Source organism: Canis lupus, chromosome 5 (genome assembly GCF_003254725.2).
Source record: "Canis lupus dingo isolate Sandy chromosome 5, ASM325472v2, whole genome shotgun sequence".
NCBI classification, from domain to species: domain Eukaryota; kingdom Metazoa; phylum Chordata; class Mammalia; order Carnivora; family Canidae; genus Canis; species Canis lupus.
In genome coordinates, this window is record NC_064247.1 from 4,611,587 (window position 1) to 4,627,532 (window position 15,946).

The window sequence follows — 15,946 nt, forward strand, 5'->3', positions numbered from 1 at the left end:
ATGGCAGTCACAAGCCTGCTATACTGTATCTGTCACCTGTGCTTCTGACTAACCAGTTACACATTAGAGGTTCCAAAAAACCCCTTTTGTGGTTTAGAACTAGACCAATTCTAGTTCTCTGACAGAACTCAGAGAAACATTTTACTTCTAGATTACCAATTTATTATAAAAGGATATTTAAGTCAGGAACCAGATGGAAAAGATGCATAGGACAAGGTACAGGGAACGGATGCAGAGCTTCCTTGCCCTCTAACGGTGCCACTTTCTTTAAATCTCTACATGTTCAACAACTCAGAACCCTCAAACTCCTTCCTTTTGGGGTTATATGAAGGCATGATTACATAAGCATGATTGAGTTCAGCTTCCAGCCCCCCAGGTTAGAGAAGGGAGATTGAAAGTTCCATCCCTCTAATCACGTGGTTGCTTCTCCTGGCAACCAATCCCTAGTGTACAGTCTGAAAGCTAACTCATTAACATAACAAGGCACATGTTTGCTGCCCTCATCACTGAAGAAATTCCAAGGGTTATAGGGGCTCTGTGCCAGAAACCAGGAAAAAGACCAAATATATATTTATTATAAACCAGAGTATCATACTCTAAACACTATTTTAGCTGCATCCCATTCATTTTTATATGTTCGATTTTTGTTCAGGTCAGCATATTGTCTAACTTCCCTTGAGTCTTGCTCTTTGATCGATCCATGGATTAGTTAGTAGAAGTATGTTTAATTTTCAAATGTTGGGATTTTGTTTTTTTTAATCTTTCTTGTTAATTCCATTAGGATCAGAGAACATACTTTGGAAACAGTGTGTACTGTGTTGTTACCAAGTAGAATGTTCTATAAATGTCAGTTTTATCCAGTTGGTTGATGGTGTTGTTCATTTCAGTATTTTTGCCTATTTTTTTTGTCTACTAGTTCCATTGATGACTGAGGCAAGAGTGTTAAGTCTCCAAATAAAATTGAGGACTTGTCTCTTTCTCTTTTCATTTCCTTCAGTTTTCTCTTTGTGTATTTTGAACCTCTTTTTTAAGGTGTATACACATTTAGAATTGTTTAGTCCTTCATGAATTGACCAACCATAGCTTTCTGCTGATTAGTGTCTGATTTGTGTATGTTTTATCCAGCCTTCTCCTTTTAACCCACCTAAAATGTGCTTGAAATGAGTTCTTGTAGACATAATATATTTGAATAATTTTTTCTGTCTCTTTTTAATCCAATCTGACAAGTTTATTTGGTGTATTTAGGCCATTTACAATGAATGTAACAATGAGTGAGGTTGATAAATTGGGCCTCCCTTCTTTCACCCATCCCCCACACTTATGGAACCTTTTGTATAACTCATTTTAGAATACTGGGACCCCAGTCATCCTTGCCCTAGCTCATGAAGTGATGGTTCCATGCCAGAGAAGTCAAACCTAGTGAGCCTCCAGTTGCTATTCCTCCTCCATCAAGCGCTCACCTCCTAGAGCAGGAGTGGTGCTGGGAGAGGAGCTTGCCCTTATCTCCATTTTCTGCTCCAGAGCTCTGTCCCAGAGATTTTGCTGGGGAGGAGAAGCAGGCCATAAAACAGATAGCCCCTAATCTCTTCTCAAAAGAGCTGACTTCGTTCAGAACACAGTGTATAGAACTTCAAAGCTTACAGGTGCTCTCAACAACAGTGGTAGTTCTACTGAAAGGCAAGAGGACTGTATATCTAATGAATATACAATCTAAACTGTCTGCCGGCTGGTCTACAGGAGTGAACCAGAGAATAAGACCTCCCTATGGTCATAAGTATCAAACCAAGTATCTCAGAAACTGTTTCCTCCAAGGGACCACAATTTGTTCGGATTAATTTATAGGGCAATTTATGTCCCCTGAGAGTGTTGAAAAACAGTAGAGTAATTAGTGAAATTTAACATCTGAGCGTGGTAAGGGAAGGAGCCCTACTGATACCACTATAAATCCAGGGTAACTATTGATATACCCAAGGATGCACCTCCCTGAGGAGTAACTTCAGAAACTTACCACTTACTATTATGGGTACTGGGGTAGCAGAATAGAGGTCACTTAAAATATCATCTGGTTAGTTGATGTCAATCACAAATACCAGGAGGTGGGGTGAGGGAATAGTAACTGGAGTTGCTACAATATATTATCCAATTTGTCAGTTTCCAACAAAAAAATTACAAAGCATGCAGAGAAACAAATTGATGGCCAAAACACTGGGGGGGGGGGGGGGGAGACAACACAAAAACTGCTTGTGACAGAGGCACCTGGGTGGTTCAGTCAGTTAAATGTCTGAATTTGGCTCAGGTCATGATCTCAGGGTCCTGAGGTAGAGCCCCAAGTCCCAAGTCTGGCTCCCTGCTCAGCCGGGAGTCTGCTTGTCCCTCGGCCTCTGCCCCCCACTACTCTCTCTCTCAAATAAAATCTTAAAAAAAAAAAAAAAAAAAAACTGCTGTGACAGAGACTAGATGTCAGATTTAATAGGAAAAGACTCCAAAGTGGCCATTTATAAGTGTGTTCACAGAACACATGGATTAAAGAAACCATGATTAAAGAAGTAAAGGGATGTATAGTGACAGTTTTGCATAGAGGATGCCAATAGTGAATGGAAATTGTAAAAAAGAACCAAGTAGACATTTTAGGAGTACCTGGGTGGCTCAGTGAACTAAGTGTCTGCTTTTGGCTCAAGTCATGATCCTGGGATCCTGACATCAAGCCCTGCCTTGGGCTCCCTGCTCAGCGGGGTGCCGGCTTCTGCCTCTCCCACTGCCCATACCCCCCCCCCCACTCGTGCTTTCTCTTGCTCTCTCTTAAATAAAATCTTTAAAATATACATATATTATAAAAGGGCAAAATGAATAGAGTTATATATGACTAATGTTTTTATACATCACTGGTATTAAGCAGGGAAAATCTGAAGCTGATTCTGATGAGTTTAAGATTTCTGGGGTAAACTTTGGAGCAACTATTGAAAATATTTAAAAAACAAAAAAAATGTTGAAGTTAGAGTACTACGTTAGAAAATACTTAATGCAAAAGAAAGCGCAGGAAGAATAATAGACAAAAAGACATAAGACATACAGAAGGAAACAAAGTAGAATAAACCCAATATCAGTAATGTTAAATGTGAATGGATTCAGCAATCAGAAGGCATATATCAAACTGGGGTGAACAAACATGATCTAGCGATATGCTGTCTACAGGACACACACTGGAGATTCAAAGGTGGATACAGATGGAAAGTAAAAAGGGATAGCAGAAAAATAGATTATACAGACGGCAGCTACAAGAAAGCTGAACTGGTTGCACCAGTAGCAGACAAATAGACTTCTACACAAGTTACCAGAGACGTTTTATAATGATGAAAGAGTCATTTCATCAGGAATATATAACAGTTATAAGTTACTTATGTACTTAATAACAGTCCCAAGATATGTGCAGCAAAAATAGAAATGAAGGGAGGAACAGACAGTTCAGCATTCATAGTTGGAGACTTTGGTATACTGCTTTTAATAATGTATAGACTAGCTTTTCAGCATCACCAGAAAATAAGTACCATAAACCAGCTAGACCTAGAAAGCATCTGTAGAACGGCTCTAGAACACTCTACCCAGCAACAACAGTAAAATATATGTTCTCAAGTAGCATCTGAACTTTCTCCAAGATAGACCATATACTAGGTCATAAACCAATAAAAAAAAATTCTAAGATACATTTATTTGAGAGAGAAAACACAAGTGGAGAGGGAGAGAGAATCTTAAACAGATTCTGTGCTGAGCTGGGAGCCCATCTTGGGGCCCCGTCTCATAACCTTGAGATCATGACCTGAGCTGCAATCAAGGGCTGGATGCCTGACTTCTACTGCACCACCTAGGCGTCCCTATGAATAAATTTTTAAAAGTTGAAATAATCCAAAGTATGCTCTCAGAACATAGTGGCATGAATTAGAAATCAGTAATAGCAGGAAAAAGTTTAGGAAACTCCAAAATCTGTGAAAATAGTCACTACTAAATAACCAGTGGGTCACAGAAGAAATCAAGTCAGAAAACATTCTGAAATAAATGAAAATGGAGATACAACATACCAGAGCTTATACGCAGCAGTAGCAGTGCTTAGATGGAAATTTATAACTGTAAATGCCTATGTTAGAAGGAAGGTGCTAGAGTGACACAGTTGGCTAAGCATTGGACTCTTGGTTTCTGCTCAGGTCGTAATCTTCAAGTCGTGGTATATAGTCGTGGGATATAGCCCTGCATCAGGCTCCGCACTCAGTGCAGAGTCTACTTAAGACTCGCTTTCCCTTTAACCCTCTCCTATCTCTCTAAAATAAATGAATAAATCTTTAAAATTAAAAAAAAAAAAAAGAGAGAGATTTCTAGTTAATAGCCAGTCTTCCACCTAAAAGACGCTGGAAAAAAGAATAAACCTAAAGGAAAGAGAAGAAATGAAATAGTAAAAATTATAAATACAGTGTGGGCACCTGGGTGGCTCAGTCTGTTAAACATCTGCCGTTGGCTCGGGTCATGATTCCAAAGTCCCAGGATCCAGCCCTGCATCAGGCTCCCTGCTCAGCAGGGAGTCAGCTTCTCCCTTTGCCCCTCACCCCACTCATGCTCTCTCTCTGAAATAAGTAAAATATTTTTAAAAATTATGGGGGCACTGGGTGACTTAGCAGTTGAGCATCTGCCTTTGGCTCAGGTCATGATCCTGGAGTCCTGGGATCAAGTTCCACATCAGGCTTCCTGCAGGGAGCCTGCTTCTCTCTCTGCTTGTGTCCCTGCCTCTGTCTTTGTCTCTCATGAATAAATCAGTAAAATCTTTAAATAAAAATTATAAATACTATGAATAATGAACCATCAAAAATGAAATTAAGAATATAGTTCCATTCACAACAAAAAGAATACTTAGAAACTTAAACAAAGGAAATGTAAAACTTACAAAATATTTTGAAAGAAATTAAAGATGGTCTAAATAAACAGAAAAATAGCCCTTGTGTATGGATTGGAAGGTAAAGATGTAAATACTCCCCAAACTGATCTACAAATTAAGCACAATCCCAATATCCCATCTGACTTTTTGTAGGAATTGACGACCTGATTCTAAAATTCACATTTTATAGTTGTGAGGAACCCAAAATAAGTAAAGCAATACTGAAAAAGAACAAATTCAGAAGACTCATCCTTCCTGATTTCAAATTAACTACAAAGCAGCAGTAACCAAACCTGGCATAAGGGTAGACATTGAGCTTTGACTTCACACCATATATAAATAAATAACTAAAACAAAGACCTAATTGTAAGAAAAAAAAAATTATAAAAACCTGTAGAAGAGGGGTATCTGGGTGGCTCAGTCAGGTAAGCATCCAACTCTTGATTTTTTTTCTTTTTATTGAAGTTCAATTTGCCAGCATATAGTATAACATCAAGTGCCCTCTTCAGTGCCCATCACCCAGTTACCCCATCCCCCCACCCGCCTCCCCTACCACTCTTGATTTCAGCTGGGGTCATGATCTCAGGATTGTAAGGTTGAGCCTCACTTCAGTCTCCTCAAGATTCTTCCTCTCCCTTGACCCCTCCCCCTGCTCGCATACACACACTCTATCTCTAAGCATAAATAAAATCTTTAAAAAATAAAACAAAACCCTCTGGAAGAAAACAGGGGTAAATACTCAAAATGTTAGATTTGGCAAAGGATTCTCAAATATGACACCAAAAGCCCAAGCAACAAAAGGAAAAAATATGTTATACCTGATCAAAATTAAAAATTTTTGTGCGATTGAAAAAAAAAATTTTGTACTTCAAAGGACACTATCAAGAAAGTGAAATGACAGCTCACAGAATGGAAGAAAGTGTTTGTAAACCATATGTCTGATAAGCAGTTTGTAGAACATGTAACAAATTTTGCAGTTCAATAAGATGACATGTAAGCCAGGTAAAAATGGACAGAGCATCTGAATAGACCTTTCTCCAAGGGTTATACAAATAGCCAGTAAGCACAGGAAGAGATGCCTGACATCATTAGTTATCCGGGAAATGCAAATCAAAACCACAATGAAATACCACTTCACACCCACAAGATGGCTAGAATCAAAATGTCAGAACACTAAAAAAAATCTTCGAATTACACACTTTTAAAGGGGTGATTTATATGGGATGTGAATTATATCTGAAGCTGGTTTATAAAATACATAATCATATTACATATTAAAAATAATTTCTTGATATCAAGTAATCAGTAAAAAATTTCCGATTATCTCAAATTTTTTAATTCATTTCAAATTAGATACTCCTCTACACAGTGATTGATTCATAAAATCTTTTAATCTACAAGTTCCTTATTTTAGTTCCTCTTTTATCTCTTTTTTCCCCTTGCTGTTTATTAGTTTAAAAATTCAAGTCTTGCTGAGTGAAGTAAGTCAATCGGAGAAGGACAAACATTATATGTTCTCATTCATTTGGGGAATATAAATAATAGTGAAAGGGAATATAAGGGAAGGGAGAAGAAATGTGTGGGAAATATCAGAAAGGGAGACAGAACATAAAGACTCCTAACTCTGGGAAACGAACTAGGGGTGGTAGAAGGCGAGGAGGGCGGGGCTGGGAGTGAATGGGTGATGGGCACTGGGAGTTATTCTGTATGTTGGTAAATTGAACACCAATAAAAAATGAATTAAAAAATTTCAAGTCTTTTGTCCTATGAAGTTTCTCACAGTCTAAATTTTGCTGTTTGCATCACAGTGGTGTAAATTAACATGTTTCTGTCACCTCTGTATTTCCTGTGAATTGATAGGGTCTAGAATTTCATTTAGTCTCTTTTGGTATGTCTTACTGCCCTTTTTTTGCCAAGTTATAAACCATTAATGATCAATACCTCTTCATTTGGGGATGGGGGTTTTGCTGCAAAATGGTTATCTTGTACTTCTGATATTCCTTCTTCATTTATTAGCCAGAATATTTCTATGGAGAAAACTTCCTTCATATTGTTTGATTACCCAAAAATACAATTTATTGAAAAGCCAGGATGAATGCTGCCTTCTTTTCTGTTTTTTAAAACCAGTTTTCAAAATAATTATTTGTTTGAATAGCATCTTTTAAAGGTGATAAATTAGCTTTGTTTTTTCTTGGCAATGTCAGATGAACTCATGAATTTTTTTTTTTTTAAGATTCTATTTATTCATGAAAGACACACAGAGAGAGAGGCAGAGACAGAGGCAGAGGGAGAAGCAGGCTCCATGCAGGGAGCCCGATGCAGGACTCGATCTCAGAACTCTGAGATCATGCACGCCCTGAGCCAAAGGCAAACGCTCAACCACTAGGCCAAACAGGCATCCCGTGCTCATGAATTTAAACATGTTTCATGTATTTCAATTTATTGTTCCATTTTTGGCCATCAGGAACCTCCACACATTGACTTGAGTTTTGACGCACTCCTAATAATCTTTGATAGTTTCTTTGCTACCTGGTAAGATGTTCCAGGTGGACATTTACTGCCCTCAAAATGCAATCAGCCATTTCTCTAAGGAGCCATGGTTCCTTTTAATGGGAAATATTTGAAAGCCAGTCTAGGTGCTAGGGATATTCATTGCTTGAAGATTAATTATATTATGAGTTCATACTGATATTTTTTATTCAAATTTAAGACTATAAATTCAAATTGTAACTTTTTCTTTGCCTTTAACCCCTAATAATATAAATAGGCACCAAACCAGATAGAAATTTTATGATGTATATTTATCCATCCAGTATTTCACAGACTTTTTTTGTGTATGTCATGCTAGGTACTGGACAAGATCAAAAGATAAATTAGGTACTATAAAGTGTTTTCACTAAATCCTTCTGCTCTGTCTGCTCTGAGCTTCTCACATCTTGCCTTCGGTCTTCCCCATACATGCTTTAGATGTCTTTAGTTCTAAAAAAAAAAATCAACAGAAGGAGATTTATCAGTGACTTATGTAAGATCCAGTATTTAGTTCCACCCCTACTTCTTCCCTGAACTCCACATCAGAATGGGTAACTTCATATATAATTTTATGCGAATATTTCTCTCTAAAAATTTTCAAATTATATTACCTAAAACCAAAATATTCTTTCTCTTCGTCATTAATCCCTACCAAAATCATTCTTCCCCTTTCATTCTCTGTCTTGTTTGGTGAAAACACCATCCACTCAGTCACCCCTGTTGGAAACCTAGGGTCAGGTTATTCTCTCCTACCCCTTTTACCCCATCCCTGATAGAAGATCATGCCTAGGTGGTTTTATATCCTAAATTTTTCTTAGATGTATTTTCTCTATCCTCAGTACCACTTAGTTTGATCCTATTTTATCATACACTCATACTGTTGTAATAGCCACCCTCAAATCTACACTCTATATTGCCATCAGAATAACCTATACTACTCCCCAATGGCTACTCACATATTGAATAAGATTTCATTAGGTCCCAATAAAACAAAAAAAGATCTCATTAGGTCCTTAGCATGGCATAAACAAACATAAGTGGCCTTGAGCAGAGTTATTAAAGTCTCAATTTCCTTTGTAAAATCAGATTATTATCATCTTACTTCATGGGTGATAATATATCTACAGCTCCTAATCTTAGCATCTGCTCTGTGGTAGACAGTTACCCAGTACAGGCAACTTCATGTATTTCTACCTGGCTATTCCTCTTAGAGGCATCTCAACATCAGTATGTCCCTTTCCTTAACCTTTTCTGTCTTTGGTTTAAGTTAGGATATAGGATGGAAATGAAATTATCTCAGTTCATTTTTCCCATAATTAAAACTTTGTTAGTATCATTGGGAAAGTTAGTGTTCACTTTTAAATGTGGCTGGATATTTAAACGTGCAAATTCTTATTAAATATTGAGTCTTCCCATCTTCCCAAATTACTTGCAAGATTAGCAGTCTTCATCACTTTTTCTTTAATCATATGAGTCAGGCATCTTATTTTATATGCTTATAGCTACTCCATTTGTTTTGTTTTGTTTTGTTAAGATTTTATTTACTTGAGAGAGAGCACGAGCGGGAAGAAGCAGAGTCCTCACTGAGCAGGGAGCCGGACGTGGGGCTCCATCCAGGGATCTTGACCTGAGCCAAAGGCAGACACTTAACTGACTGAGCCACCCAGGCTCCCGAGCTACTCCATTTTAATCCCAAATCCTTGGATAATTTTTATCAGCTAATCTCTATACCAAAATATACATACTCAAGATGTACTCTATATCATGTAAGAAATAGAGTAGACATGAAATTTGATCTCCATTTTACTTATTTCTCACTTTTTCTAGGGCAGTAGTAGCTAACATTTATTGAGTGCTTACTTAATGCCTGGAATTATACTAATTTTAATCTTACTATCTTGAAAGTGTGATTTCTATTATTCCTGTTTTACATACGAGCAAACACACATACAGAGATGAAGTAACTTGATTGAGATTTAATGCCTCGGGATCCCTGGGTGGCGCAGCGGTTTGGTGCCTGCCTTTGGCCCAGGGCGCGATCCTGGAGACCCGGGATCAAATCCCACGTCGGGCTCCCGGTGCATGGAGCCTGGTTCTCCCTCTGCCTGTGTCTCTGCCTCATTCTCTCTCTCTCTCTGTGACTAGCACAAATAAATAAAAATTAAAAAAAAAAAAAAAAAAAGAGATTTAATGCCTCACTTGTAATTGGAAGAGTCAGCATCCAAAACCTAAAATTTGTCTAACTTAAACCATTTTTATTTTTATTTATTTATTTGTTTGTTTATTTATTTATTTATTTATTTTTTAAAGATTTATTCATTCATGATAGAGAGAGAGAGGCAGAGATACAGGCAGAGGGAGAAGCAGGCTCCATGCCCGGAGCCCGACATGGAACTCGATCCTAGGACTCCAGGACCGTGCCCTGGGCTAAGGGCAGGCACCAAACCGCTGAGCCACCCAGGGATCCCCGTAACTTAAACCATTCTTAAAATAACAAGGCTATATACCTTATTTGCCAAAAACTTTTCACCCCAACTGCAAAACAACAACATGGGATTTAGCAAGTATTGCTTTCATAAGCAAACATGCTATTTCATCAGTGATTTGGAATAAAAGGTAGGGGTGGGTGGGAAGGAAACTGTTTCTGAATTACTAGTTCACATTGCAAAGTATTACACAAATACATTTTTTTACTTTTAAGTACTGTGTGAATTCTATGTTAGTAATTGGAATTAAGTGATATTTATCTTTATTCAAGAATATTGAATGAGCTCCAAATTAAATATGCATACATGTACATCTAAATCTACACAGGTGGGGAAAGTGAGATGTTTAATAGAATTATGTAATTGATAAAAATTTCAGGCTATACTTTCTAGCTTCTAATCTATATCAATATTATATATGACTTTTTCAAATCATATAATTTCATTGTAAGTTTTGTCACAATGTATGATATTGCAAATTTCCAAAATATATTGATCCATGTAATTTTTTATCGTAGAGTATGTCATGAGACTAAGTTTCCACAGACATGTATTGGGAAATGCTTATAATACATGGAGTACAAGACCTTTCTCGATCAAATCTTCATCTTCCTCTCATCTTCTGCTATATCAGGCTTTGCACCTTAGTTCTTGAACAAGCAGAACTTGTGGAAGCAACTCATAGTCCATTTTATTTTTGTCTTCTCCGTTTAAATGTATTCTGTGGTTAGTTTTTCCTCCAGCTTCTTGAAGGTCAAGTCTTAATAACTTTTCTGGCTACTTTCAGGAAATGAAAGCATTATTTTCAAGAACTAATAAATTTAATTCAGTTAAAGGTTTCCCTCCTTTCCCACTTCAGTTGTACTACAGGTGTTTAGTAAAAAATGAGGTTTTCCTGGCTTCCTTTTTCTTTCTGTTTTTGGCCTCTTTGGCCTTTTATTCCTCTTCTTTTGCTAACTATGGTTTCTGGTCCCTCCAGGATTGAGAGAGGCAAGGCTTGAGTAAGAAGAAAAGGTCTTTAATACTAGTAAAAGGAGCAGCAGCAACAGCTAATGTTTATATAATGTTTATTTTGTGCTAAGTACTCCACTTTACGTATAGTAGATCAGTTAATCCTCACAAGGCTCTGGGGTAGGTTCTGTTCTCCCTCTTTTACTGTTGAAGAAGGTAAGGCACAGTTTCATGACGTGGCCTAAGGTCACTCAGCTTTATAAACATGAAAAGCAGTACCAGGATGCAAACCCAGCACTCTGTGAAGTCCCATCTCAACCACTCCTGTGTTGCTTTTATATACTGTGGGAAATGGCAGGCATACTTCCTAGTCTTGGCCAGAGTTTAAATCACACTTGTACCCTTTCGATGTTTTCCAAGTGTGACATACGTTTTCCATAGACCTAAGACAAAGAGCAAACATGTCTCAACCCCTTTCTCTTGCAGGAGAGTAGGAGGGAGTGTGGGATGGGGTTTGGAACTCACAACACACTGATCACTGTCTACAAAAATCCTTTTGTAATATTTAACTCTGAACATTGAAGGTGGGTGTAACTCAAGGTTAAAAAATAGTTTTCCACTACCTTATTGCATAGGTGTCCTTACCACTCAATTTTGGCCAGCAGTATCTGTTTGAACCCTCTACACACCATGATTGATGGTTTCATTTTAAGACCATGTTGCACATATTCTCCAAATGCTCTTTAATTCCTTCCCTTCGTACCTTTGTTCATGCAGATGGTCCCTGGATTAAGACTCTGTCACTTGCTCTGAATCATCTGCATCAAACCAACACTCTTGATGGCCAGGCTTTTAAAGAAGCTAGTTTACTGTGGTGCAGCAGAGAAAGAAAAACATTATAGATAGTCCTTCCATTTTCTTCTTTTTCATCTCATTCCTGTGAGGGAAATCAGCAAATATGTTGAACAGTGGTTTGCTCAAACCAACTTTAACTGCCTAGTGTGTTGTGATTACTTGTCTTTGGGAAGGGTATATGAAGAGATTTATATTTGAACTCATCTCTGATAATGATCAAGATAGTGATTTCAGTGCCTTTACCTGGCTGTCTTGGCACAGGGCTTTATGTCTTTTATCCTTTCTGTTGTGTTATCCCAGATTGATCATTTTGTCTTCCCATATTAGAATATTCAGTGACCTTATATTTATTCTGCTAGAAGTCCTTAAGTTTTTTTTTCCTTTTTCCCCTCTATATACACATTTATCTGCATAGAACATTCAAAGGGATGTTTATCTAATGGATTGTTTGTTTGAGCATGTCTTCTGCATGTTCACATTTTTTTTTAAGATTTTATTAATTAGAGAGAGCCAGCGAGTATGAGCAAGGTAGAGAAGGGCAGAGGGAGAGGGAGAAGCAGACTCCCCACTGAGCAGGGAGCCAGACACAGGGCACCATTCCAGTATCATGACCTGAGCCGAAGGCAGACGCTTAACCAACTGAGCCATCCAGATGCCTCTTTACTTTAAAAAAAAAAATTGTTTTAACTCCAGTATAGTTAGCATACAATGTTATTTTAGTTTCAAGTGCATGCTCACATGTAGAATGTAGTACGGCACCCTTTAACAATTTGCCAGTACATACATTGCCCAGGGAGGCACATGAGGATGGTGAACACTGGCTGAGATTATGTGTGATCCCATGATAACCTGGAACTCCTTTCTGCTTTATTACCTGGCAGAGTTTCTTCTTTCGTTAGGCCCTATGCTCTATGATGCCTCCTCTACCTTGTACATTCAGAATTAATTATTTCATTCATTGCTTTCACATAGCACAGCTGCACATTTTGTAGTCTCGGTTAGGAACATGTCTTTTTCATAAGGACTGTAAGCTTATTTAGGTCAAGAACAATTACTTGTACTTGTGTTCTTCCCTTCACATAATAAAGTGCCACACATTGGGTGAATCCACTGTTAAATTTTCAATAATTTAAGCAAAATCAGTTATAATTTGACTGTTAGAAAACTTGATTCAGTCATACTAATACTTGTGCCCAAAACAAGGGACAAGGGAGGTAAAAAATAGTGAAGTTAAATCCTACTGTACCTATCATATTTCATGCATAGGCATACTAGACCTGGGAACTAGTATTAAAGGAACATTGAAAAGTAGAGGTGGTTAAGAGAAAGGATGTTAATCAGATTTTAAGGAGCACTTAAAGGGATTAGGGATGTTTAACTTAAAGGGAAGAAACCATAGGAAAGAGTGGCATGTGATTGCCATCTTAAATTTTTGAAGGCAAAAAAAAAAAAAAAAAAAGCTTTTGAAGGCTTTTTTAAGGGGAAAGAAAAAGTAGACCTACTCTGTATGACTTTAAAGTTTGAACCCAGAGTACCTGAAACCCCAGTGTTGTAGCAGTATGCTGGGTGGGTTTTCTTTGTTTTTGTTTTTGTTTTTTAAGATTTTATCTATTTATTCATGAGAGAGAGAGAGAGGCAGAGAGACACAGGCAGAGGGAGAAGCAGGCTCCACGCAGGGAGCCCGACATGGGACTCGATTCCAGGACTCCAGAATCATGCCCTGGGCCAAAGGCAGGCGCTTAACCACTGAGCCACCCAGGGATCCCCATGCTGGGGTTTTTAAAGAAAAAAAAATTTGCTTAATGTGCAAAAAAAAAAAAAAAGAATAAATACCCCTACTCCTACCAAAGACCTCATATTCTCTTGCTCCTTGTGTGTGATGTGGATACAAATACTCTTTCATCACATTTTTCATCAAATTGTAATAGCTTCTAAGTATTTCTCCAAAGTGGATTTGTTTTATACTTATTTCAGTACTCACAATAAAAAAGTTATTTGCACAGATAAAATAATTGACATATATAGTTGTATTTTTTTTACACTGGAAAAGTACTGTGATCTAAGTCAGAAGACCCAGATCATAGCTTTGGTTGTCATTCATTAGTCATGTAACTTTTGTATCTAATGGATTCGCTTTCTTATCTTAATATTAAGAGACTAATATGAGCCTCCCCGACTTCACATGGAGAGTGTAAAAAGAGGTTAGGAGAAAAGTACTATAAAAACTGAAGCATTTTTAGATGTGCTAAATTAAAACTATTTGAGAATGTCAGTTTCTTATATTTTTAGTAAACGTGAAATCTGATAAAGGCAAACTGACTTCTTTTTTAAGGGAAAATCCATTCAGTTGATTGATTACTAACCATTATTTAATAAGTTTATTTCCAGACAGTTTGTCGCATTGTATTAGGAACATAAACAACAACTGCTTTCATTTGTTGAGCATTCACAAAGCACCAGGACTGTGCTAAGCATTACTATCTGTATTGTTTTGTTTAATCCTTTAACAACCGTGGAGGAATTGTTGAGGAAAGAATCCAGGCCTATCACATTCTAAAACTTGAAATCATAACTGCCTATATTTAATCATTTTATATTCTAAAGGAAGCAGCATTGAGATGAAGAGGGCGGGCTGTGGAGCCAGCCTGTCTGGATTTGAACTCACCTGGGTCTGCAACTTAATAACTTCCTGACTTTAGCAAAATAGTTAACCCTTTTCTGTTAAACAAGGATAATAATGTATTTATTGACAATAAAATCAGCTAAATTGTCAAATGGGAAGCATTTAGGACAGTGTTTGGCACAAAGAGAGCACTCTGTAACTCTATGTAATTGTCCTATACAAACTATTATTTAAAACTATCCAGCTCATTAAAACAGTAGCTCACAGACTCCACTGATTGGAGTGGAGAGTTTGGGGAAATGTAAGGAGAACATATTTTAATATATTCTTTCCCTACCTTGAACTTTCTCACTACCACCCTTCAGCTTTTTTATTTAGCATAGTGGCCACATGAAAATAATGTAAATCACCTTCTGTTTCAACCACTAACCCATCAATTAATGCTTATTTTATGTATTTTTTAGGAAATTTCTGATTCATTTGCATCCTTGAAGAGCATCTGTAGAAGAGGAAGGAAAAGATGGGTGTGAAAACATTTACTCATAGCTCCTCTTCCCACAGCCAGGAAATGCTTGGAAAGCTAAATATGCTGCGAAATGATGGACATTTTTGTGATATCACTATCCGTGTCCAGGACAAAATCTTCCGGGCACATAAGGTGGTACTAGCAGCTTGCAGTGATTTCTTTCGCACCAAACTTGTAGGCCAAGCAGAGGATGAGAACAAGAATGTGTTGGATTTGCACCATGTTACAGTGACTGGCTTCATACCCCTTTTAGAGTATGCTTACACGGCCACTCTGTCAATCAACACAGAGAATATCATTGATGTTCTCGCTGCAGCCAGCTACATGCAGATGTTCAGTGTTGCCAGCACCTGCTCAGAGTTCATGAAGTCCAGCATTTTATGGAATACACCCAACAGCCAACCAGAAAAGAGTCTAGATGCTGGACAAGAGAATAACTCTAACTGCAATTTTACTTCTCGAGATGGAAGTATTTCCCCTGTGTCTTCAGAGTGCAGTGTGGTAGAAAGAACGATTCCTGTCTGCCGAGAATCCCGGAGAAAGCGCAAAAGCTACATTGTTATGTCTCCTGAAAGTCCCGTAAAATGTAGCACGCAAACAAGTTCTCCCCAGGTATTGAATTCTTCAGCTTCCTACTCAGAAAATAGAAATCAACCAGTTGACTCTTCTTTAGCTTTTCCCTGGACATTTCCTTTTGGAATTGATCGAAGGATTCAGCCTGATAAGGTTAAGCAGGCAGAAAATACCCGGACTTTAGAACTACCTGGCCCATCTGAGACAGGTAGAAGAATGGCCGATTATGTGACTTGTGAGAGCACAAAAACTACCTTGCCTCTGGGTACTGAAGAAGATGTCCGGGTCAAGGTAGAAAGGTTAAGTGATGAGGAGGTCCATGAGGAAGTGTCTCAGCCCGTCAGTGTGTCTCAGAGTTCACTGAGTGACCAGCAGACAGTGCCAGGAAGTGAACAAGTCCAAGAAGACCTTCTCATTAGTCCACAGTCTTCCTCTATAGGTATAGTGTCTTCTGCTTCTCATTGTGCTGTAGAGTCCATTTGAGC

At 37.9% G+C, this 15,946-nt stretch overlaps 1 protein-coding gene across 7 annotated transcripts in view; it reads left to right on the forward strand.

Moving 5' to 3' along the window:
- Positions 1 to 15,946, forward strand: part of ZBTB44 (zinc finger and BTB domain containing 44) — a 67,673-nt gene that overhangs the window by 23,893 nt on the left and 27,834 nt on the right. For all 7 annotated transcript variants that reach the window (XR_004815864.2, XM_035716476.2, XM_049109751.1 and 4 more), the window contains one exon: positions 14,827 to 15,900. Coding sequence is in view for 6 of the 7 variants with exons in the window: in XM_035716476.2 (XP_035572369.1) it covers positions 14,883 to 15,900 (1,018 nt within the window). In the remaining variant the exon portion in view is untranslated. The remainder of the gene's footprint in view (positions 1 to 14,826; positions 15,901 to 15,946) is intronic.